This window comes from Podarcis gaigeae, assembly GCF_964106915.1.
Source record: "Podarcis gaigeae genome assembly, chromosome: 13".
In the NCBI taxonomy this organism is placed as follows: domain Eukaryota; kingdom Metazoa; phylum Chordata; class Lepidosauria; order Squamata; family Lacertidae; genus Podarcis; species Podarcis gaigeae.
In genome coordinates, this window is record NC_139689.1 from 36,330,269 (window position 1) to 36,355,107 (window position 24,839).

A 24,839-nucleotide genomic window follows, 5' to 3' on the forward strand; every position below is an offset into this window, starting at 1 on the left:
GGACTATGATGTAACCCAAATAGAAAACTATCTTTAGAAACATTTTTCCTCCAAAAGCATTTCATTTGAAAAGCCAATTTAAATAATAAAAAAGCCAATTTAAATTTTTAAAAAGCCAATTTAAATTTTTAAAAAGCCAATTTAAATTTAAATTTATTTTTTTTAAAAATTGATTTTTATCCACCCTGCCTCCGATGCTCCTTGCGGTCTCCTTTTCTTGGCAGAAACAGGTATATCTAACAGTGCTTCTGGCAAGCAAGGATGGGAGGTGAGGTGAGATAAGACAGGCAGTTTTGCTAGGCTGGGCAGCATTCCCGGAAAGGTAGATGCCAGGAAGCTACCTAGTGGGTGGCCCCTGGCATATTTACGTCTCCATACCTAAAACAGCTCAGGGTAAGGGATGGGATTTTTCACACATTTCTGCTTCTGCACACATTTCTCCCTAAGGACATCTACACACCATGCAGTTAAAGCACATAGCTTTCCCCAAAGAATCATGGGAACTGTAGTTGACCGCTACAGTCCCCAGCACCCTTAGCACCCTACAGTTCCCAATAGTCCTCGTTTGCTTTTAATGCATGGCTGTTTGCCTTCTTGCTCCTTGAACTTGTCAAGAAGCGAGCTACTGCCCCCCCCACGAGAAATACAAACAATTATCGCACATTATATAAGCCTTTAGTGAAGGTAAAGGGACCCCTGACCATTAGGTCCAGTCGTGGCCGACTCTGGGGTTGCGGCGCTCATCTCGCTTTATTGGCCAAGGGAGCCGGCGTACAGCTTCCGGGTCATGTGGCCAGCATGACTAAGCCGCTTCTGGTGAACCAGAGCAATGCATGGAAACGTCGTTTACCTTCCTGCCGGAGTGGTACCTATTTATCTACTTGCACTTTGTGCTTTCGAATTGCTAGGTTGGCAGAAGCAGGGACCGAACAACGGGAGCTCACCCCGTCGCAGGGATTCAAACCGCCAACCTTCTGATTGGCAAGTCCTAGGCTCTGTGGTTTAACCCACAGTGCCACCCGCGTCCCTATATATGCCTTTACTGTAGGCATAATATACCCTTATTAAAAGCAGACACATTCCAGGTTTCCCAAAGTTAAACGGCACATAAAAATGTGAAGGCGACTTTATAAAAACACACTTAAGTATTCATGCTTAGAAAATTATGCTATGGAAATGTAGTGCCGCCTGAAGTTTCCCATACCTATTATACCTATAATATTCTTATTTTGTGTGTGTATCGTTTTCCATCTAATTAGCTGTTTAAGCGCACACACAACAATGCACAAGTGGTTGGAAAATAAGCAGGTACTTGATGGTCTGATGTGGTCAGAGCTGCCAAAATCTCCGCATTACCGTATTTTTCGTGTATAAGATGCCCCCTATTTTTGGGGACTCCAAATTAAGAAAATGGGGGGAGATTGCCAAGAGTTACTGAGCTTTTTTTGGGGGGGGAAGATTGCCCATAGTTGTTGAGATTTTTTGGGGGGGGGTGGCGGCCCAGAATTGTTCAGGTTTTTTTTTAAGGGTGGATTGCCAAAAGTTGCTTACCCTCCAGCTATCGTCTGTCCCCGTGCCGGCGGAAGCCACCAATCACCCGCCCTATTTCCACAGCGACAGCCAATCAACACCAGCCCTTGCCGAAGCCACCAATAACCTGAGACTGACAATCTCCAGCTCGTGGCAGCAACCAATCACACGTCCCCCCATGCACTATTATCCATGTATAAGATGACCCCCAATTTTTATCATACAGTGGTACCTCTGGTTACGTACTTAATTCATTCCGGAGGTCCATTCTTAACCTGAAACTGTTCTTAACCTGAAGCACTACTTTAGCTAATGGGGCCTCCTGCTGCCACCGTGCCGCCAGAGCACGATTTCTGTTCTCATCCTGAAGCAAAGTTCTTAACCCGAGGTACTATTTCTGGGTTAGCGGAGTCTGTAACCTGAAGCGTATGTAACCTGAAGCGTATGTAACCTGAAGCGTATGTAACCCGAGGTACCACTGTACTTTTTAAATTAAAAAACCCCCTCGTCTAATACAGTGGTATCTCTGGTTGCAAACGGGATCCGTTCCGGAGGCCCATTCGCAACATGAATAGAATGCGACCCCGTAGTGGTGCAAATGCGTGGGTCGTGATTCGCCACTTCTGCACATGCGTGCGATGTCATTTTGCACGTCTGCACATGCGTGAGCGGCGATACCCGGAAGTAACCCTTTCCGGTCCTTCCAGGTTGCTGCGGGACGCAGCCTGAAGAAACGTATCATGAAGCAAATGTAACATGAGGTATGACTGGACGTGGAAAAGTATGGTAACCCCATTTGATAAGGATTCCTCCACCATCCCTAGCAAGGACAGTCAAACCAACTGCCTAAATATTAGATCCATTCAAGCATTTTATTTCAGGCACATCACTTCCTCGAAGATACTCAGGGTGGCTTTTATGGGGCTGTTTCTATTTTATCTTTGCAAGAGAAGAATCTCGGGATTGTGACCATGAGGGTGGGGCAGGGCCTCCCCGCTCCAAACCCTACGAAAACAGATTAAAAATAGCCCCGCTATTAAAAGAAGAAGCTCTTACAGATTTGGGCAAGTCTCCAAGGGGAGGGAAAGGGATCTCATAACTTACCTTTCTTTTCAGTTGCTGTATTTCAGCCTCAGTCACGGCATGCTTGATCTGGAGCTGCCAAAAGAGAAGAACAGAGAGTTCAGGGCGGGGAAACCTTTTCCAGGCTGAGGGCCGCAGTCCCAGCTGCGCAGCCTTCCGGGGGCCACTGTGGTGGGCGAGGCCAGAGGTGAAAGCAGAACACGGAAGCAAATGTCAATCCTGCCTCTGTTCCTTATATCCCATTCCCTTTATCCAATAGCTGCTGCTTTATCAATTCCCACCCATACATTTATTGTATACCTCTAAAGAACAAAAGGCACGGGACGCGGGTGGCGCTGTGGGTAAAAGCCTCAGTGCCTAGGGCTTGCCGATCGAAAGGTCAGCGGTTCGAATCCCCGCGGCGGGGTGAGCTCCCGTCTTTCGGTCCCAGCTCCTGCCCACCTAGCAGTTCGAAAGCATCCTTAAGTGCAAGTAGATAAATAGGTACCGCTTTATAGCGGGAAGGTAAACGGCGTTTCCGTGTGATGCGCTGGTGCTGGCTCGCCAGAGCAGCTTCGTCACGCTGGCCACGTGACCTGGAAGTGTCTGCTGACAGCGCTGGCCCCCGGCCTCTTAAGTGAGATGGGCGCACAACCCTAGAGTCGGACACGACTGGCCCGTACGGGCAGGGGTACCTTTACCTTTTAAAGAACAAAAGAGGTTACACCCACCCCCACCGCCTGTCTATTTTAAATCATTATTTATTAATTTCCCTTTCTTATCATCTTGCACATGTAACTTTTCTCCCCCGCCAATATTTTTTATTTGATTTTACAAACATGAATTTATAACCATACCAAATGCACATCCATCTAATGAGATTTTTCTGAATCTCGAGACTTCCTCTCTGGCAAGGACTCTTTCTTCTTTCCATTTCTGGGCTGCATGTGTAACTTTTCAAAAAAAAAAAAAAAAAAACCTACTCTCCATCCTAGAGAGATCCCTATTTTCCACCCTTACTTTGGTTTTGTCCGATTCCTATTTCCCAACAACTATCGCTTTAGCAATACAACAAAACAAAAGAAATTACACACACGCCTGCCTATCTATTTCAGATCACTTATTATTTCTATCCTATTTTTCCCTTCATTTCTTCTTGCATGTGCAGCTGTCTGTATCCTCTTTCCTCATTCATTAGTTGAGAGGTCCGGAGGGTGGCGACATGAAAACAGGGCCTTCTCTGCAGTGGCTCCCCGTCTGTGGAATGCTCTCCCCAGGGAAGTTCGCCTGGCGCCTTCATTATACACCTTTAGGCGCCAGGCGAAAACGTTCCTTTTTAACCAGGCCTTTGGTTGATCTGACTGACATCCAACACCCTTTTAAGATGCAGCTTTTTTGGGGTGGCATGTTATTGGGTTATTGATTTTATTTGGATTTTATATGTTGTGATCTTTTTTGTGAACTGCCCTGAGACCTCCGGGTATAGGGTTGTTGTTGTTGTTTAGTCGTTTAGTCGTGTCCGACTCTTCGTGACCCCATGGACCAGAGCACGCCAGGCACTCCTGTCTTCCACTGCCTCCCACTGTTTGTTCAAACTCATGCTGGTAGCTTCGAGAACACAGTCCAACCATCTCATCCTCTGTCGTCCTCTTCTCCTTGTGCCCTCAATCTTTCCCAACATCAGGGGCTTTTCTAGGGAGTCTTCTCTTCTCCTGAGGTGGTCAAAGTATTGGAGTCTCAGCTTCAGGATCTGTCCTTCCAGTGAGCACTCAGGGCTGATTTCCTTCAGAATGGATAGGTTTGATCTTGCAGTCCATGGGACTCTCAAGTCTCCTCCAACACCATAATTCAAAAGCATCAATTCTTCGGCGATCAGCCTTCTTTATGGTCCAGCTCTCACTTCCATACATCACTACTGGGAAAACCATAGCTTTAACTGTACTGAGCTTTGTTGGCAAGGTGATGTTTCTGCTTTTTAAGATGCTGTCTAGGGCAGTACATAAATTCAATAAATATAATAATAATAAAAATAAATAAATAAATAAATAAATAAATAAATAAATAAATAAAGGCTGGGTGGGTAAGTGAGTGAAAAAGGACATGTTAAGACCTGAGCTGGGGGGGTTGTGAGTAGGTATGTGCACATTACCAGTTTTTTTTTGGGGGGGGGGCTAAAGAGCCATACCCGGACCTTTGCCATCTTTATTATCTGCTATTATTTCCCTACACCCCTAAACCCTTTGATTTGGCTCCACCAACTTTCTCCATCTTCTTGTCCCATGCTCTCTAGTTACAGCTCCAAGAATTTTCTTTATTTCTTTTGTCCCTCCACTTCCCCCGGGAAAACCTGCTCTTTACCGCTCAATCGGAACGAACGTCCGCACAAACCCATGCTGACTTTGTCATGATTCAGCGGCTTTTCCCGGGGGGGGGGGGGGAATCAGGGCAAAAGAAAAGCCTCTTGGACCCACACCTAGAATGGGGCAAGGGAAAAAGAGTGTGAACAAGCCAAAAACTGGCAGCGGCACTCCAGGATTTCAAGCTTACCGGGAGATGCTGGGGACTGAAACCCAGGTCCTTTTGCTTGCAAGGCAGATAGTCTGCCAGTGAGCTATGGCCCTTCTGCGTCTGTCTGTCTGTCTGTCTGTCTGTCTGTCTGTCTGTCTGTCTGTCTCTTGAAATCCAGCACAGCGTGTCAGCAAGCCAGCGCCGGGGCTGGCTTGATTCTAGGTGCCTAAATGGAAGCTTGCTGACACACATTCCAGGGTCAACTAGAGGCCACTACCCACATTATGGGAAGAAGCAGAGACATTAAAATTTAGCGCCTCCCAGGCTGCCTTTCTCTTGTCTTTAATTGCCACTTACACACTGCAGAAGACGGCAAGGGAGAGTTAGAGTTGCCTGCGGCTGTTCATTACACTTGGCCCCATATATTTATGGGGGGTGGGTTGAGGGAGGAAAGGGGTAACTTCCTCACATGCCGCTGGGCAGAAGCAGACGTACGGAAAACGCAAGAAGGTACCAACACTGGAAGAATGGCAGATGAAGATGATGGATTTTTCGGAGCTAGCCGACCTGACTGGAAGAGTCCATGACCAGGAGGAGGAGGAGTACCAGGAAGAATGGATGAAATTAAATGACTATTTAGTTAACTATGTTACGTTAAATTAATTGGAAAAAGCTTGCAAATACCGGATAGGCTTAGGCTTCAAATATATAATGTGATGAACTAATATGTTTAATACTGAATTGGGAAGAAAGAAAGATGTTAAGTGACCAGGTTAATTTTATCAGAATATTGATTTGGAAAACCGTTAAAATGATATACAGTGGTACCTCGGGTTAAGTACTTAATTCGTTCCAGAGGTCTGTACTTAACCTGAAACTGTTCTTAACCTGAAGCACCACTTTAGCTAATGGGGCCTCCTGCTGCTGCTGTGCTGCCGGAGCACAATTTCTATTCTCATCCTGAAGCAAAGTTCTTAACCCGAGGTACTATTTCTGGGTTAGCGGAGTCTGTAACCTGAAGCGTCTGTAACCTGAAGCATATGTAACCCGAGGTACCATTGTACGCTGAAATCCAACCAGGGGGATACGAGGAAGTCACTTAACAATGTTAATTGGATTAGTTTTAATAAGGTTATGATTTATGTGTGTTTGTTTATTTGTTTGTGTGTTTAATTTTTTGTGAAAATCAATAAAAAAATTGGAAAACAAAGAAGCAGACGTATGAAGCTTAACGTTTGCTAGCTTCCACAACAGGCAGCTGCCAGCGAGGTGCCTGAAAGGGATTCCTCCCCCTGGCAAGGATGTGGAGGGGGCTGCCGTTTTAGGAGACTTGTATCACACATGCAGCAGCCGTGTGGCGTCGCGGTTTCTGTGCAGCTGAGCTAAAAGCGGAGGGGAGCAGCTCCCATCAAGCGTGATGCTCTATACTTAGAGAGAAGAACAGAGGCCTGCGTCAGCCACTAGGGGTCAGCCGAGACGTGCAGCCGTGGGCCAGGGATATGAAAAGCATAGAGGCACCGATTTCTCACAAACCGCACATAAAACACAAGGAGCATCGTGGCAGCTTGGCCGTCGCCACTTCCTTCCTTTCAATGCTCCATGGCCTTGTTTCCTTCCCACCTCACCACCTGAAGGTTTAACTGATTCCCCCTTGCTGGGCTGTGCAGCTCGATACAACCCATTCTCTTCTTTCCCTATGTTTCAACGCAACATTTCTATGGTTCTGTGATTTCAAGGGGTGCCAGAACTGCCATAAGTAGAAGCCCAACGGTGTTCCTCCTTCAGACACACATTCCAAGCACGACTTCTCTCAAAGATCTGGGGAAATGTAGTTTACTCCCTCATAGTGCTACAATTCCCAGCACCCTTAACAAACTGTGGTGCCCAGAATTCTTTGCGGAGAAGTCATGCGCTTTACATGTGTGAGGTGTGTGTCATTTGCAGGCACATCCCTAAAAAAAACCACCATAAAAGAGAGATATGTTTACCAAGACTGGGAAGATACTATGGCCATCTCATGGCATAACCTTGTTCCCAGATTGGACCATTCCCATGGAGAAAATCCCACCCACTCCAAAGGTTAATATCTTTGGCCAAATCTCTTTGCCCCCATCACAAAAATCTCCAGTGCTGCTTTGCTCCCACTATCCTGCAACCTATGAAAATAAACTGAATTCATGCGACAAACTCTTATCTCTCAAGCCACTGTGACTGTTATGTGGTCACTAAAGCAAACTGCATTTTTAAAGTCGGTTTTTAATTGTTTAATCTAGTCAGTTTTTAATTGTTTAATCAGGTTTTAATTGTTTAATCTAGCCAGTTAACTGGTTGAAGACTGTACCCTACTCCTCATATCTGCTTCCTGGATCCTCTTTCTTCTCTAACCTGAGCTAGGAAGTGGGATCAGATGGCAGTTGTGGCCTGCCATTGTCTTACCTAGTTTTTGCCAATTGTGTCTCATTCCTTACGAAGTCTGATTTTTTTCTGGTCTCCCACCCCTCTTGCTTCTGGAGAATGTTTATTTTTAAACCCAGACTCGGCATTCGTGCAGCTGCGGGCAATGTTAAATTTGCATGCGTTTAAAATATATTAGCAGATTCAGCTGCCTTTCCCCAACACCACCACTCCCTTCTGAGAAGCAAAGTGCACAAATGCACAACCCATGTGCTCAAGTGCTTCTGCAGCCACCTCTGCAACTCAGCAGACAGCACCCTTCCCTGTTTGTTTGAGTCAAAGAGCAAAGGTTTTCAGTTCCCTAAGCTGCAGGTAAAGGTAAAGGGAACCCTGACCATTAGGTCCAGTCGTGGCTGACTCTGGGGTTGCGGCGCTCATCTCGCTTTATTGGCTGAGGGAGCCGGCGTACAGCTTCTGGGTCATGTGGCCAGCATAACTCAGCCGCTTCTGGCAAACCAGAGCAGCGCACGGAAACGCCATTTACCTTCCCGCCGGAGTGGTACCTATTTATCTACTTGTACTTTGACATGCTTTCGATCTGCTACGTGGGCAGGAGCTGGGACCGAGCAACGGGAGCTCACCCCGTCGTGGGGATTCGAACCGCTGCCCTTCTGATCAGCAAGTCCTAGGCTCTGTGGTTTAACCCACAGCACCACCCGTGTCCCTTAAGCTGCAGGTAGCTGGGGCCATTTCTGTGGTGTGCTTAGAAACAAGGAAAGGTTCCACGGATGTGTTCATTAGTCATGTGACACTTCCATCAGCCACAGAAGCCACTGTATCCCTTTTAGGTCCCCAGTGAGGAACATGTGGCCTTCTGGAGTTTGTTGGACTTCACTCCTCCCCATCATCACAGTCCTGCTGGCTGAGACTGATGGGAGCTCGGAGCCCAACAACACTGAAAAGCTTACGGGTTTCTTATCCTTGCCTTTTAGGCTTTTCCTTACCTCCTTAAATTTATGCACCAGCTTTTCAGGGTCCATCTCAACAGGAGACAGCATGTCTTCGTTTTCAGCCAGCTCAAAGACCTCAATGGCCATCTCGCTGCTGGGGAACATGGGACTCATCTCCTCGTCTTCATCTGTGGCATATTCACCCGTCTGCAAATTGCAAAACAGGCAAGCTTTATGGTTTGGCTTTTAAAGTTAACATCAATGCTGGACAGAACCAAGTGTGTGTTCAGATAGTTGCCCTGAGACCCAGCAAGAGGGGAAAACAGCAAAAGGTCTTGAGGAACCTAAAAAACCAAGGTAATCATTATGGCATAAGCTTTTGTATTCGCTTTGTTGTTATAAATCCCACATCAGCAATGCCGTCAAGCCTTGCCACTTCTGATGCCAGATTTGTGATTACAGTGGTACCTCGGGTTACATACACTTCAGGTTACATACGCTTCAGGTTACACATTCCACTAACCCAGAAATAGTGCTTCAGGTTAAGAACTTTGCTTCAGGATAAGAACAGAAATCGGGCTCCGGCAGTGCGGCAGCAGCAGGAGGCTCCATTAGCTAAAGTGGTGCTTCAGGTTAAGAACAGTTTCAGGTTAAGAACGGACCTCCGGAACGAATTAAGTACTTAACCTGAGGTACCACTGTATTCTTCTTTGATTGGACTACAGTGGTACCTCTGGATACGAATGGGATCCGTTCCGGTGCCCCGTTCACATCCAGAAGCAAACATAACTAGTGATGGCACGTCTGTGCATGTGCGTGTCACTTTTTGCTGCTTCTGCGCATGCACGTGACGTCATTTTGAGGGTCTGCATATGCGCGAGCAGCAAAACCTGTAAGTAACACACCTGTTACTTCCGGGTTGCCACAGAGCGCAACTCGAACACGCTCAACATGAAGCATATTCAACCCGAGGTATGACTGTACAGTCTATGAAAACTTGTGCCACAATGCAATAGTTGAGTCTTTGAGGCACCACAAATACTCTTTGCTGTTTTTGCTGCAAAAGAGACTTTACACAGCTACGCGTCTGGAAACTTAACAAAGAGAGAGAGATGTAAAAGTGAGTCATGCTTTCAGTTTTCACATGGCTCGAGTAATACCAAAAAGGGGTGCGTGGAGGAAATGTACAAGCTAATTCCACACCAGGGGACTTGCACATCTTCCCAAAGCCACTCTCTTTTCAAATGTTACCATGTAAAAACAGCAAGTGGAGCTTGCTTGTACTTCCTATCTCCCAGCATCGAGAGAATGTCTGAAACCATACACATAAACGCAGCAGGCTTAAAACATTAGGAGTAGCCAGAGGAGGAGACACCAATGGCCCTTCTATGATCTCCAGCACAAATATTCCTTTGGTATTCAATGTCTTGATACAAGAAAGAAAGCTGATTGTTCCCCTGCCTCCAACCGTGGCCAGCCAGGGACCTCCATGAAACTTCCAACAGGCTGGTTCAGTGGAGAAAGCCATTCTCTATATTGTTTGTACCTAGCAGGTATCCTGCTGTTGGGAATGGAGGTTCCATTCTTCGCTCTCATGGTCAATAGCCAATGACAGACCTGCCTTCTGTTAGCAGGTACAGTGGTACCTGGGGTTAAGAACCTAATTCATGCTGAAGGTCCGTTCTTAACCTGAAACTGTTCTTAACCTGAGGTACCACTTTAGCTAATGGGGCCTCCTGCTGCCGCCACGCGATTTCTGTTCTTAACCCGAGGTACTATTTCTGGGTTAGCAGAGTCTGTAACCTGAAGCTTCTGTAACCTGAGGTACCACTGTATTGTCAAAAGCAGAATGCACATTGGTTTGCTTACCCCGAGACAGTTAACCTCATGCTGACCTAAGCCTTACAGCAAACAATCTGAACTGTAATGTGCTACAGAATTTTGCGATGACTGGCAGCAGGGCTGTCTTACCCATAGGCACTAGGGGTGCGGGGCACCCGGACGCTGGGCTCTCAGGGATGCCAGGCCGAGAGTCTGGGGCCTGAGAGTTGAATCTGGGGAAGAGCTCACCTGTCGGTTGGAGTGCCGCGGCGGGCTCTTCTGCTGCGGGTGGCTCCGCGCCGCGAATTCGGGGGCTACCAAGCCAGCGAGATGTTGAGGCAGTTGGCCAGCTCTCCTGTGCACCTGGGACTGGGCAAACTGGGGGTGTGTATTAAGTGATTCTTTGCACCCCGGCGCCACGTATGCTTAAGACAGCCCTGACTGGCAGAGATGGTTGCGAACCCTCTAGCAGCCATTCAGCTAGTACATTGGCCTCCGCTGGAGACAAGCGTAATTCTCTGCTACCACTTTAAAAGAAACCAAAGCTTATCCATTTAAGGATGGCACACGGGAATCTGAATTATTATTTTTTCTTCCAAAGACTGGTTTCGGACATGGGTAGCAAGCATGACAGGAGGCCTATGAATATGAGTGGAAGAAGGGACAAAGGGGACTTTTGGCAGTCAGCTTACAAAAAAATTGGGGAGGGGGAGAGACAGAGAGAGGGTGGGAAAGAGGGAAGTGGCTGGAAGACTAGGACAGGGATGGAAGGCTGTTCTTCCGGGCACAAGGAGCAACAGGGCAGAGGGATGGGAAGGGAGAGACATGGAGGAGGCATGGAAGGGCAGATGAAGGAGGAGACAGCAGACAGCTTTAAAGAAGGACTAGGAACTTAAGAAGGGCTCCAATTGTGTGCGAAAAGATAGGCAAGGCTTGATGCTATCGATTTGTTCTGTTTCTTTATTCAGGGCCCCTCCTGACTGGCATTTTGTGGGTTTTTATTTCTCATTTCAGAAGATGTCCTTGACGCAATAATAGTGCATTAATGGCGGGTTTATGCTGGACCATTCACGCACCACCCTGCTTTTTTAGTTGCTCCCCCAGTGCAGCCACATTGCTGCTGTTTGAAGAGGCTACAGAGCGACAGAAGCTGGGACTAGACAAAAAAGCCCCCTCAGAACACCTGTGGTATGAAAAGTGACAGGAAATGCGCCGATCGGAAAGGAAGCTTCATGACTGTGCCAAAACCTTTGCCAGGCACAGAGCGGTATTGAAAGCGGGACTGTGCAGGGCCGCCCCAATAACAGCACAATAAATTGCCGGGAATGCACAATGAAAAGAATTTGTCCGGAGTAGGCTTCGATTTCAGCCAAAAACGTAGCCATCACAAAGAGTCAGCAAGGGAACCACAACTTCCTCTGACTCTCCTTTATGTTCAGAGTGTTGACAAGAGGAACGAGGAGGGGAATCGGGGCGCCGTGTCCTTTTCCTCCTCTCCCCAACAGGCTGAGAGAAACCCGTCCCACTTACTTCTTCGTCCTCCTCCGTGTACTGGGTATATCTCTGCTCCATCATTTCCCGCTGCCATCGTTCCTGCTCCAGCGTCTGTTGGATGAGTTGCGCCACCTCACTCTGCTCACCCGGCTTCTCTCGCCCAATCAGGAATCTAAGGAAAACGAAAGAGGTGGGAGAGAGGGGGATAAGAGTATGGATCTCAAAGAAGTGGGTCAACACACCAGGAGTTATGCGGCCAGGCTATAGATATATATACACATATAGGTACTGGGCTCAGAAAGATCCCAGTACAATCAGTTTCTGAGCCGTGATACAATTGGAACGGATTTGCTTATTTTGTGCAATCAATTCTTCTACGGTCATGCAATGAGGACAAGGAAGTACGCCGAGGACTGAGGTCCTCTCATCCCACTAAGTGGAAGCCCTATCCCGCCACCATTTTTGAGGGCTATAATACATAGCTGTCAACGTTTCCCTTTTTTTTAAGGGAAATTCCCTTATTCCGAATAGGATTCCTCGCAAGAAAAGGGAAAAGTTGACAGCTATGCTATAGCTGTGGGGGAATCTGTGATTAGATATTTTGGCGTTTTTAAACTTAAAAACAGTCGCCAGAGCTCCCTGATTTTGATCGGGAGAGTGTTGCTGTTGAGGGAGGGGAGGTTAAACTCTTCCTCATTTCCTCTCATCTAACTCTCTCACCACCTAAGTTCCAACGGGGTGGGGGGGAATATAGATATTGTATTGTGTCTGTTTTTCTCCCACAGCAGGACTTATGGCACCTTTGGGTGTGTGGGATTTTGGTTGAGGAAATCATGCCAAAGGGTTAAAAACCCCTCCAACCAGAGCCACTGATTCACTAACAATTGGGAGTCCCACTGCCACAGTCCTCTAGACCAGGGGTCAGCAAACTTTTCCAGATCTTGTGAGGGGCCGGACTATATTTTGAAGAAAAGAAATGAACAAATTCCTATGCCCCACAAATAACCCAGAGGTGCATTTTAAATAAAAGGGCACATTCTACTCATGTAAAAACACACTGATTCCTGGACCGTCTGCGGGCCGGATTTAGAAGGTGGTTGGGCCAGATCTGGCCCCCAGGCCTTAGTTTGCCTACCCATGCTCTAGACCAGCGGTTCTCAACCTGTGGGTCCCCAGATGTTGTTGGACTACAACTCCCATCATCCCTGAGCTCTGGCCTTGCCAACTAGGGGAGATGGGAGTTGTAGTTCAACAACATCTGGGGACCCACAGGCTGAGAAAGGCTGCTCTAGACAGATCTTCTGCTTTGGGGTTTTTTAAAAATTAAGATCAGTATATAAATAAATGAATCTTTCTTATTTTATCTATTGGGTCCCCAATATTTGACAAGTTGCTACCCATTGCTTTTTGGCTTGGGGGAAGAGAGAGTTGTTGCAATCAACTAACCAAGGAGGCCGCAGGTATATGTCCCATGGATACAGAACCAGAAAGCCATACAGATTTCAGTCTTAGCCTGAGGCCCGCCACAGCCCATGTCTGCAAGCGATGCTCAACGACAAGGCTCAGAAACTGGTTGTGATGGGGAAAGTATAATGACGAGTGCCCCTGAGCATGCACAGAGTGCATTTCTTTCCCAAGTGGACAGCTACTACATCCAGTTAAAGGAAAAGGTAAAGGGACCCCTGACCATTAGGTCCAGTCGCGGATGACTCTGGGGTTGCGGCACTCATCTCGCTTTATTGGCCGAGGAAGCCAGCGTACAGCTTCCGGTTCTTGTGGCCAGCATGACTAAGCCACTTCTGGCGAACCAGAGCAATGCACAGAAATGCCGTTTACCCTCCCGCTGGAGCGGTACCTATTTATCTACTTTGATGTGCTTTTGAACTGCTAAGTTGGCAGGAGCAGGGACCGAGCAACGGGAGCTCACCCCCTTGCGGGTATTCGAACCGCTGGCCTTCTGATCGGCAAGTCCTAGGCTCTGTGATTTAACCCACAGCGCCACCCACATCACTTACTACATCCAGTTGCCTGCTCCCAAATGGGATCAGGACTAGGGCTTCTAGATGAGAGGAAGTGACTTCCTGACACAACTCGCATCCTGGGGGGGTGGGGTGGAAGGAGATTCTATTCAACATCCATGACACGGTCTTACTTTCTGGAAGGTTTGCTAACTCTCGTTTCCTGAAAGTGACATTTAGGCATGGGTCTTGTGTTTGTGTAACCTGAGTTCACGCGGCACAGTGTCAAGGGGTGTGTGGTTTTTTTTAGCAGTGATAAAAAAAAATATGGGCTGGATCACCAGTTAAATGGATTACCAAACCCTTTAACTGGTTAACAGGGCCTTTCTATCTGGGAAAGCAGAATGGTGCCTGTGGAGTATGGAGGAAACTGGTTGCCTAGCAACACATTCTCGTAGTTGAGGTTCCCGTCGCTTGGGAACCGATCAGCACTCAAATCTCGGAGGAATGGGTTAGGTTCTAGGTGTAACCCCCCCCCCAAAAAAAAACCTGCACTGCCCTTTTTGTTGAAAGAACCAGAGAGGGCCCACATATGCCCCCCCTCCCTCTCTCTCTCTCTCTCTCTCTCTCTCTCTCTCTCTCTCTGTGTGTGTGACAGAGGTTTTCTGGCTTGATTTCCATTCTTTCAAAAACCACCGATGCAAGGATCCTGGGATGGGGCCAAACCTCTCATTCTTAATGCTGCCAGGAAAAGTCAGGCCAAATGCCTCTGGTGAGATTTAAAAGAGAGAGAAAAGGGGGGAGGGCACAGTATAGATAAAAGGACAAAAACAGAAGAACCACAGCTGACAGGATAATTCAACAGCCCACAGCCCTATGGTCTCCCTCACGAGCACATATACACATTTCCATTGAGCCGAACCCTTGTTTCGTTTCGTAAGAAATAATAAAACGGGCATGACATTGGACACTTTCCCATGGTGCATCGGGGCACATTCTGGGGAGCAATGGGCACTGCTCCCCAGTTTAAAATGGAACCAGATGCTGACTGGGCAATGCTGCCAACCACTGGCCATTTCCTAGGAAGCCAAAGGCCTGTTCGCAGACTCCCTTCCGCTTGCACTTCCGCTTCCGCTTTCTTTTCTCTCCCTCCCCTTTTCTTCGGGGATTTCGAAGGCAAAAAGGAACACAGAGTTGGTGGTGAGCGTGAGGGGCAGTTGTTGTTGTTGTTTAGTCATGTCCGACTCTTCGTGACCCTATGGACCAGAACACTCCAGGCACTCCTGTCTTCCACTGCCTCCCGCAGTTTGGTCAAACTCATGCTGGTAGCTTCGAGAACACTGTCCAACCATCTCGTCCTCTGTCATCCCCTTCTCCTTGTGCCCTCAATCTTTCCCAATATCAGGGTCTTTTCCAGGGAGTCTTCTCTTCTCATGAGGTGGCCAAAGTATTGGAGCCTCAGCTTCACGATCTGTCCTTCCAGTGAGCACTCAGGGCTTATTTCCTTAAGAATGGATAGGTTTGAGCTTCTTGCAGTCCATGGGACTCTCAAGAGTCTCCTCCAACACCATAATTCAAAAGCATCAATTCTGAGGGGCAGTAGAGAAGTAAAAAAACCTGCCATTTTCACATCATGGGTTTGCATGTCGTGGTTTACTGCAAAAGAGCAGGGTGTTAGTTCATGCGATGAACCCAAAGGGGCCAGCTTTGTGTGATGTATGAATGCAGGGTCCCTATCTGTTGGTCCCAAACCAGCCAGACTTTGCAGGATAATTTTAAAACCCTGTTTTACAATATTGGCTTGTTTGGAGGGTAACAAACTAGGATTGTGGGTTCGCACTAGCACTGTTTGCGTGAAGGGAGAAGTGAAGTTGAAGCCAATGGCCTGCGTGCTTTTTCAGTGAGGTCAGAAATCCCATACCCTCCAACATTTTCCCAGTGAAAATAGGGACTTCCTATTCAGTACCCTCCAACATTTCTCTAATGAAAACAGAGATGTCCCCTTCAATATTTCTCTGATGAAAATAGGGACGTCCTAAGGAAAAGCAGGACATTCTGGGATCAGACCAGAAACTGTGGTGGCTTCTGTAAATCTGAGACTGTCCCTGGAAAATAGGAACACTTGGCAGGTCTGAAATCCTCACTCACTGTAATGTGCTAATCTAGCCAGTATGTGTCCTCTTAACATACAAGAGTTTATAAAGAACAAGTGTTTCAGAGCCTCGGTGCCCCCTGGCTCTTCAAGTAATGCTATCAAATTGGCAGAACGTCAGGCAACATTTAACTTTCTGTTGAGGTTGAGGGAGATTTGCCAGAGAGGCAGGAAAAAGGAGATACGAATTGGGCACTCAGACCTGGAAGGAACAGCAAAAGTGAGAAGAGCCCACTTGACCAGGAAATGAAATGAGGAGTGTTGAACCAGGACTTTAAGAGGCTGAGATGCAGATTTGAAACCTGGCAGAAGTGAAGTAGGCTTTTGCATGCAGGTATAAGTACCCGCTGAGAATATGCTTTGAAATATTCATTTAAAAGAAATATACCTTTAAAAGACAGCATAATAAGCAGAAATTCCAAAGGTGCTGGCTGTCTCCCATTAGACAGCCGTGAAGGGGAAAAGCCAAACCAGTTCAACTTCTGTGTATCACAAACTTAAAGACACAGCTGCCCCTGCCTCTTCCTCTGTTTTTAACCCTGTGCAGCTTGTTCTCTGCTTTCAAAACGCCACAACAAAAAAGGAGCCTTCAAGCTACATTTTAGCGCCTTGAAAACAACAACGAGAACAACAGCAGCTAAGTGACAGGTAGCAATTTAACAGGAAAAGCCTCCATCTGTTGCCCTTGTGTCTGGCAGAAGGCATTTAGAAACTCAGTAGCCCCTCCAGAGGAAAGAAGAAAAAGAAAAGATGTGAACTCTGCCAGGGGAAAAAAATGTCATCATCGTCTAGGTTCTTTTATACACTTTGGCATGATTAGCTGAAAGCACTGCAATGAAAGGGAGCTTCTAACCCTGTCTGCTTTATTTGGTTTTTAAAAATCCATTCCTATGCATTTCTTTTGCTGCTGCTTCACACACAGAGCATTCTATCAACTTCATTTGGGAGCAAGAAATATCTCCACTAAGAAGGTAGCCCCTTGATGTAATGAACTCACCAAGGCAATACAGTCCTATATCTGCCCAACTCTACATAAATAAGAGAAGAAGCAGTACCACGGCTGCTAGGAAAACCTTTCAGCTGCCATCTTACACCCACAACCATTTCACGGCAAACAAAATGACTGTTCCGAGAACAATTTCCCACAATGCATCAGAGAGCTCTCTCTGAGGCAATACTTCTGCTCTTCTTTATATGTGTTTTTCTTCCCCAGACAGACAAACAAAACAAATTCTGGTCCCATCACAAAACTGGGGTGCACACCGTTCCCCTACCGGACTCTACCCTTGGTATTCCTCAGCACGGAGGCAGCAAAGCTTTGGGTCACACCCACCAGACTGGTGCCATCCACCTCGACGATAAGGTCGTTTACCTGGATCCTGAGGGGAAAAAAGAATGGAGAAAGTTAGACGGGGACTGACCATTCAGTTGCAATATATATGTGTGCAAAGCCAAAGGAAAGGCATTCTGCATTCTTTAACTATCGGAAAGCACACCTGTGCCAAACTTGCATATACAGCGGCACCTCAGTTCTTGAACATAATCCGTTCTGGAAGACCGTTTGGGTTCCGAAACGTTCAGAAACCGAGGCACAAAGTTGGCTGTCTGCAAATTCAATTGGGAAAACTGAAAAACACACAGCAGAAGCCGTTCGTCTCCTGAGGCATATTTGAAAATGGAAGCATTTACTTCTGGGTTTTCGGCATTCAAAAACCGAAACGTTCGTCAACGGAGACGGTTCGAAAACCGAGGTACCACTGTATTTTTAAAACCCAGCAAGCATTATGGAAGTTGGCCACGTTCTCATTTGTGGAGAAAATGGAAGACGTGGGGCTTTTTAAAATCAATCTGCAATACTGTGGATGTTTTTTTATCAATCAGTTCTTTAACACTTTCCCGTATATGAAGGATTTCATACTCTCTTACTTAGTTGCCAGTAAGTTAGAATGCAACATAGCGACATAACTTGCCCAAGGTAATATTTGCTTTCCTCTGTTCAAAACCAACATTTTTTTTCACTATAACACACACATTCCCCCAATCCCCATACACAGCTCTCTCTCTATGTGACTTTAAGGCACTGAGAAGGACATTTCTATCGCTCTTTGCATTCATGCCACTACAGTTCACAATGCGAGGGCAGAATTGCCACCACCGGGCCACTCTTATTAGAGGGGGCGGTCTGGATGAGCCTGCATAGGCCTCAAGAAGTAATTTCTATGGGAAAACAGAAACACTACTTTTTTCCAAGATTAAACAGAGAAGAAGAAAAATAAAGCAGATGAGCAGGTGGAAAAGAAAACTCAGGCAGGTCAGTTTTAAAAGAGAGCAGGTGGCATCCACACATTGTTTGACCAGAGGTAAAAAAAAAAAGCCAAAACCAGAACATCTTGAGCATGCGAAAGATCCTTTGCCAGATGTAACTTGGTGAGCGGTTTCTGTAATCTTACCAAGCGTTCTCCCATGAATACCCCCTGTTTATATTTCACTGGTGCCCCTGGAACTGGGCAGGCAGCCATGTTTGTTGCTATGACAGCGAGCGGCAGCCCTGCTGGCATTTCGCACCAGAGTTGCTTCTCCTCTCCCCCACCGCCACCCCTTCATTTCTCTCTCTCCCCCCGCCCCACATTTCAATTCTGTGAGAAAACACACAGGGAGCATTAAGGCGTTCAGTTCCAGCAAAGAGACAGTGGTTGCTTCTTGATTTAAATTGGTGGCCTGGGATGGGTAAGGGCTGGTTAAGGATCTATTATTGTAACATTCTGTGTCGTATATATTTATTTCAGCTTCTGCCCCTTCACAAAACTTCATGATGGGGAACGGCACATTTAAAAGGCTAAAATACTGCTTAAAAACTTGGAGCGAGCAATCAATGAAAAGCATGCCAACCCTGAAGCATTTCGACCTTAGCCCCTAAAAGCCCGTTCCAATTAGGTTAACAGCATATAGCAGAATTGGAGAACGTCCAGCCCAAATTTGGCCTGCGAAGCTGTTTTCCCCAAAGCATGCCCGCCTGACCCATATACAGTGGTACCTCGGGTTAAGAACTTAATTCGTTCTGGAGGTCCGTTCTTAACCTGAAACGGTTCTTAACCTAAGGTACCACTTTAGCTAATGGGGCCTCCCGCTGCCGCCGCACGATTTCTGTTCTCATCCTGAAGCAAAGTTCTTAACGTGAGGTACTATTTCTGGGTTAGCAGAGTCTGTAACCTGAAGCGTCTGTAACCCGAGGTACCACTGTAAACATAGCACTGCAGAGCTGGGACCGCAACGGTCATCTAGTCCAACCCCTTTCAACACGGGAATCTTTTGCCCAACGTGGGGCTCGAACTCATTAACCTGAGATTTAGAGCCTTGTGTCATATGTGATGTCAGGATTGACTGCACAACTAAGTTCTCCGTTGCAAACTTGATCGTGCACCGAATCCCTGCAGGAAGCAGCTCTGAAATCGCTGCTGGTGGGGATGGTATTTCAAGCCTGTTCTCAGAGTGGCCAACAAGATGTCTGTGGGGAAGCCTGCGAGCCAGGACATGGGTGCAACAGCAGGATTGAGTTGAGAGAGATCCAGAGGATCGATTCGCCAATGGAAAGGCCTAACTACCGCTTAAAAGAATCTGAGAGCAAACGACTGAAACGTTTTGCAGGAGGAGGGAATCATTTATTTATCATATTCTGGAGCACCGCAGAAAGACACGCCAGAGTGCTCCATCTGTTTTTCGACTGTACTGGGACCTGACAGGGTCTGCTTTGTTTTGAATTCTGCTTATTCAGCCTTGTGTTCAAGCCAATAGCCGCAGGTGACAAGAAATCACATGCAGGCAAGTGAGGAGGCTGGTGGAGGAGAATAGATGAAGTGCCCAGTCCATAGCTGTCAGCTTACAGATTTGAAAATAAGGGACCAGCAGCCTTGAAAATAAGGGACCAGCAGCCTTGAAAATAAGGGACCAGCAGCCTTGAAAATAAGGGACCAGCAGCCTTGAAAATAAGGGATCGGCAGCCAAAATAAGGGATTTTGCTTAGCTTATGCACGTCGGGGCTGCCGTCGTCCTGGCACGAGGAGTTCCATTGTACAAATAAATTATTATTATTATTATTATTATTATTATTATTATTATTATTATTATTATTCCATCGGCCCTTCCCTGCCCGAGAGAGAGGGAGGGAGGAAGAGAGACTCTCACCCGTGAGCCCGGCATGAGGCCGTTGCGGCGCTGCGGTGGCCGCTGAAGTGCCACCCTTCTGCGTCCCTCCCCATCCCCTTCTCTTCCTCCTCACTCAGGCCGCCTCCTCAGCCGCCTCCGGCTTCCCTGGCAGCACGGCAGAAGTCTCGCAAGAGAGGGGCTGCCTGCCTGCCCGCCGCCACCCGTTTCCTCACGATGCGCCCTCTTGAGGTGGAAGACCCCGGGCCGCTGCTTCCCTCCTGAGCCGGGTGAGCATGAAACCCGGGAAATTTAAGGGACATCATCAATCCAGGACAGCAGTGGGACACAGGGCTGGGATAAGGGAGTTTCCCACCAAATAAGGGGCGGTTGACAGCTATGGCCCTGTCCCTATCAGCCTGTCAGAGGAGAGAAGTCCTTCCTCTGAGCCTTGCACAGAAATGCAGTGTGCCCCTGATGGAAGGCCCTGCTCATCTCTGCCTCTTTTGTACCTCTGATTGCCCTTTGCCCCTTCATCACAGTTCCTCGTTCTCGTGATCCCTGAGGGTATTTTTTTTTAGCTTTTCTATGAAAACAAGCCAAGTTGAGGGGGAGCAGGGGAGGGTGAAAGGCATGGAGGAAGTTTCCAAAAGGATTCTTGCGCAGTTCTAGAACTCAGGGCCACCCAATCCCATCCCTTGGCAGCGGGTCCCGAGTTCAGAACAGGAAGAAGTTCTTCACACAGCTAAGCCTGCGGACCTCTCTGCTACAAGCTGCGCAATGACGAACGACTGGACGCGTTCCAGTGGCGAAATCAAAAGATATGACAGGAAAATGGACCCCTTGCATTCAGTAATGGCGTTATGCCTCTGATTAACAGCTGATGGGTGTAAACAGTGGAAACTGGATGACACTGCTTGACAGAGACTTGGAGTATCTAACAGGCTCCCTTTGGAAGTTTTGGGGTGATTCAGAAAGGCAACAATAATTTACAATGCTCCTTGTTTATTTCACAGCTGAGGTGATTTTAATCTGTTTTAATATTATAGCTTTTATATGTTTTAAAAATATGGTCATGATTTTTTTCTTGATTTTATTGTTAACTGCTCTGAGGTTCTTTACAATCAAGCAGTGCATAAATTATATGAAATGAATGAATAAAATGAAAATAAATAAATATCCATGTAACTACCTTTCTATAATATCAAATCCCACACCTTGTGATTACTCAAACACAAACGCATCACAAATGCCATAACTCATTATCTCATTGCTGTCAACCTGTGGGATTCTTTATTCCCTGTACAAGGCCATAGTCTTTAAGGTTTTAATTGCTCTCTTCATACTACAGATCTTCCAGCGGTGATTTCACCTCAAACTATTTTGGGCAGAGAGTGAACCTGCAATGGCAGGTGTAATCCCAGCAATTAAAAATAGCACAGTAAGGTGTGTACAGTTTGACTTCCTTTAATACGAAAATGTTTTCAGGGTTCAAAGCTAAACCGAAGCAGGTTACACTGCTCAGGAGATGCTACCGATTAATCAGAAGCATGCCTTTTTAATTTTCACTGGGTAAACAAAATTATAAATCATAGGACATGATCCAACTGTTATTTCAATAAGTGTTCCCCTAGTTGTGACATACCGTATTGAGATCAAGCATCTCTGCTACGTTGTGGTCACGTATAACAAAGCCACCCAAATCCATTCTTCTTTCCAAATCACTTTTGGAAGGGGGAAATTAAAAATGGAGGCAGGGGGTGCAGTTTAAGAGAAAAGCAATTGGCAGGTGAAGGGTTATGGATTGCCCATTCCTTGCACCCTCCTTCCTCGGCACTGATGCACATCACACCTTCCAGAAAACTGCCAACAATGGATAAGGTGCTGCTGCAACAGAGCATGCTTTCTGACATCTTAAAAATTTGCTCGGGGAGAAAAGTTTGGCTCTTCATTGCAGAACAGTATGAGAATTGTTGCTTCGACATATCATTGTTTTATGATATGTTCGGGTCTGTTATGAAACCAGGAAAGCAGTTGGTTAAATGACCCTGCCTTCCACAAAAACATTCCATCTCTTTATTTATTTCTTCTGGAAACAAACATGCAGCCCTCAACGCATTTATAAGGGAATCAAGTCAGTAACTCAGTAAACTGCCCTTCAACTCGGTGCTTAGGATTACGCTGAAAGACTCTGAGAGCCTGGCCGCAGACTAACACTCGCTGCATGAGAGAATCCCCGACATGCGAAAGTTTTTGCCTGCTGAGAATTCTGTTTGCTGTCCCATGAACAAGCCAAGAAAGTTGGAGGGAACAGAAAAACCACAGGCATATATACACACACGCACACAAGATGGTGAAGGAAGAGACTCACGTCACATCAAAACACCGCACATTTAAAGCATGTTGCTTTCCCCATAGAATGGGAGAGCTGGGAATTGTAGCTCAGCGAAGCGCCAAACTACAGCTCCCAGGATTCTTGGGGGACGACGACAATGTGCTTTAAAGGTGCTTCGTATGTACAATGTGTGTGTGGCCTCTGGAGGCCTTTCCTCTCCATTCTTTATCTCTCCTTTGCAGATTGTTGTCCCTGCTGCATCCGTTCCCAGTTCCTAAGGAAAGTTAGGAATTTTCTGAGCAGAGGGATAAAGAACAGATGCAGAAAGACAGAAAGAAGCTCCTTCTTCACTCTGTGTATGTGTGACGTTTATCCCCTCCAGCTTTCTCTGCCAGTTGAAGAGGAAGGCGGAAAGTACTTCATAATTTTCAGCAGAATTGTCCGCTCTCGTGCGGTGAGCGTAACATGTTTGAACATCGAGTATAATCTGAATGCTCCCTCTCCTCCCATGTTTCACTTCCAAAAACAGATAAGCACTCATAATCCACCTGTGTTCTCCATTTCTTTCCCAATGTCTTTGTTTTCTCTGTTTTTAGGTGTTCTTATCTGTCAGCCGCCTTGAGTCCCTGTCTGGGAAAAGGAGGGGTATGTATGATTGTTTGCAAGTATCCCTTCACCCAGAGCTGGTTTTCCTAAACTTGGGTCTCCAGCTGTTTTGGGACTACAATCAGTGCTGGTTTTACATATAAGTGAAACAGGCTGTAGCTATAGCTTGTTTCACTTATATGTAAAAAGAAAAAAAGAAAAAAATGTATTTCACTATTAATATACTTCTTAATTGTATTTCAGTTCAACAATTACTTTGATAAAATACATATTCTGTTATGTGCAAATGGCTTTAGATACCTATTAGGTCCATAAATTACCATATAGCTAACCGTATTTTTCGCTCCATAAGACACACTTTTTTCCTCCTAAAAAGTAAGGGGAAATGTCTGTGCGTCTTATGGAGCAAATGCATGGTCCCTGGAGCCGAATTGCCCGGGGCAAAAAGCAGATTGCGCTTTTTTTTTTTTTGAAAGAGGGAGGCGGGTGTTGAAACAAAGCCACTGAGCAGCTGATTGGCAAGCGACTGGGAGGGAGATAAGGGATGCTAGGGATAAAGGAGGCTGCCTGGGAGTGAGTGGGGAGGTATCCTCAGGATTTTTGCATTGGGTCACCCCAAATTCACCATCAGATCACATAGCATGTCCATGGCTACATCCTGCACAAAAAAAAACACACATCCAGGGTTTCGTGGGGCCGCAATGGCACAAAAACATAGCTACAAAGAACGGATCCACATGGATCCTCAGGATTTTTGCATTGGGCTACCCCAAACTCACTGTCAAATCACATATCATTGTGGCCACAGCATGACCCACAAAAATCATACGTCCACTGTTTCGTTCAGAATATTTTTTTCTTGTTTTCCTCCTCTAAAAACTAGGCGCGTCTAGTTTCATGGAGTGAAAAATACGGTATATTCAACACAAAAAAACAGTGAGAATCTGTTGTTAACAAAGGACAGCTGGACATATAAAGGGCCCCATTACCTTCAGTAGCTTAGGGCCTCATCAAACCTAAATCCGGCCCTGACTGCAATTCCCATCCCACTGGTCCTGCTAGCTAGGGATGATGGGAGTTGTAGTCCAGCAACAGCTGGAGACCCAAGTTTGGGAAGCGCTGACTCAGAGGCATGGAATGCTTGATAAGAGCAGGAGAAACATGTCACATCACAGCTAGCAGGGTTTTTCTTTCCCCTGCTCCCAGTACCCCCTTCTGTGAGTCAAAGTTAGGGCGTTTGCGGTGGGTTCAATGCCAACCAGACTGACCTGCCATCTCGGTGAGCTGCTCCTCCTTCTGTCACCGTCTTGACAAAGATACCAAGTTTTTCTAGGCCCATATCAGCACCGGCTCCCATCCCGATGATGCTGATTCCGAGCCCCTCGGAATCTGAACAAGGGAAAGCAAAGGGTGATTTTCTTAAGAACACGCAGTTCCAGAGGAGTTACCAGAATTAGGTCACAGGGCAAGTTACAGCCCTGGACAGCATATTGCAACAAATACAAGAGATAAGCACAAGGATAAGTCAATAAAAACTCCTTTGAACTGCTAAGTCAGACAATCACAGTGCTTTTCACACTGTAGATGTAAACTAATAGCAGGGGAAATGGGTGGAAATTTCTCTGCTCGCACTGCGGTGCACCCTGAACATGGACTGGACCACAGGCAAGACGATCCAAGCATCGCCCATGAAATTAGAAGCGAAGAAGAAGAAGAGGAGGAGGAGGAGGAGGAGTTTGGATTATGATATCCTGCTTTATCACTACCTGAAGGAGTCTCAAAGTGGCTAACATTTTCCCTTCCTCCCCCACAACAAACATTCTGTGAGGTGAGTGAGGCTGAGAGACTTCAGAGAAGTGTGACTAGCCCAAGGTCACCCAGCAGCTGCG

At 46.6% G+C, this 24,839-nt stretch overlaps 1 protein-coding gene across 3 annotated transcripts in view; it reads right to left on the minus strand.

The window, feature by feature from the left end:
* Positions 1-24,839, minus strand: part of PPP1R9B (protein phosphatase 1 regulatory subunit 9B) — an 85,822-nt gene that overhangs the window by 13,169 nt on the left and 47,814 nt on the right. For all 3 annotated transcript variants that reach the window (XM_083709271.1, XM_083709269.1, XM_083709270.1), the window contains 5 exons: positions 24,219-24,339; positions 17,144-17,248; positions 11,796-11,931; positions 8,499-8,651; positions 2,635-2,688 (listed from right to left, as the gene is read on the minus strand). In XM_083709271.1, the coding sequence (XP_083565397.1) occupies positions 2,635-2,688; positions 8,499-8,651; positions 11,796-11,931; positions 17,144-17,248; positions 24,219-24,339 (569 nt within the window). The remainder of the gene's footprint in view (positions 1-2,634; positions 2,689-8,498; positions 8,652-11,795; positions 11,932-17,143; positions 17,249-24,218; positions 24,340-24,839) is intronic.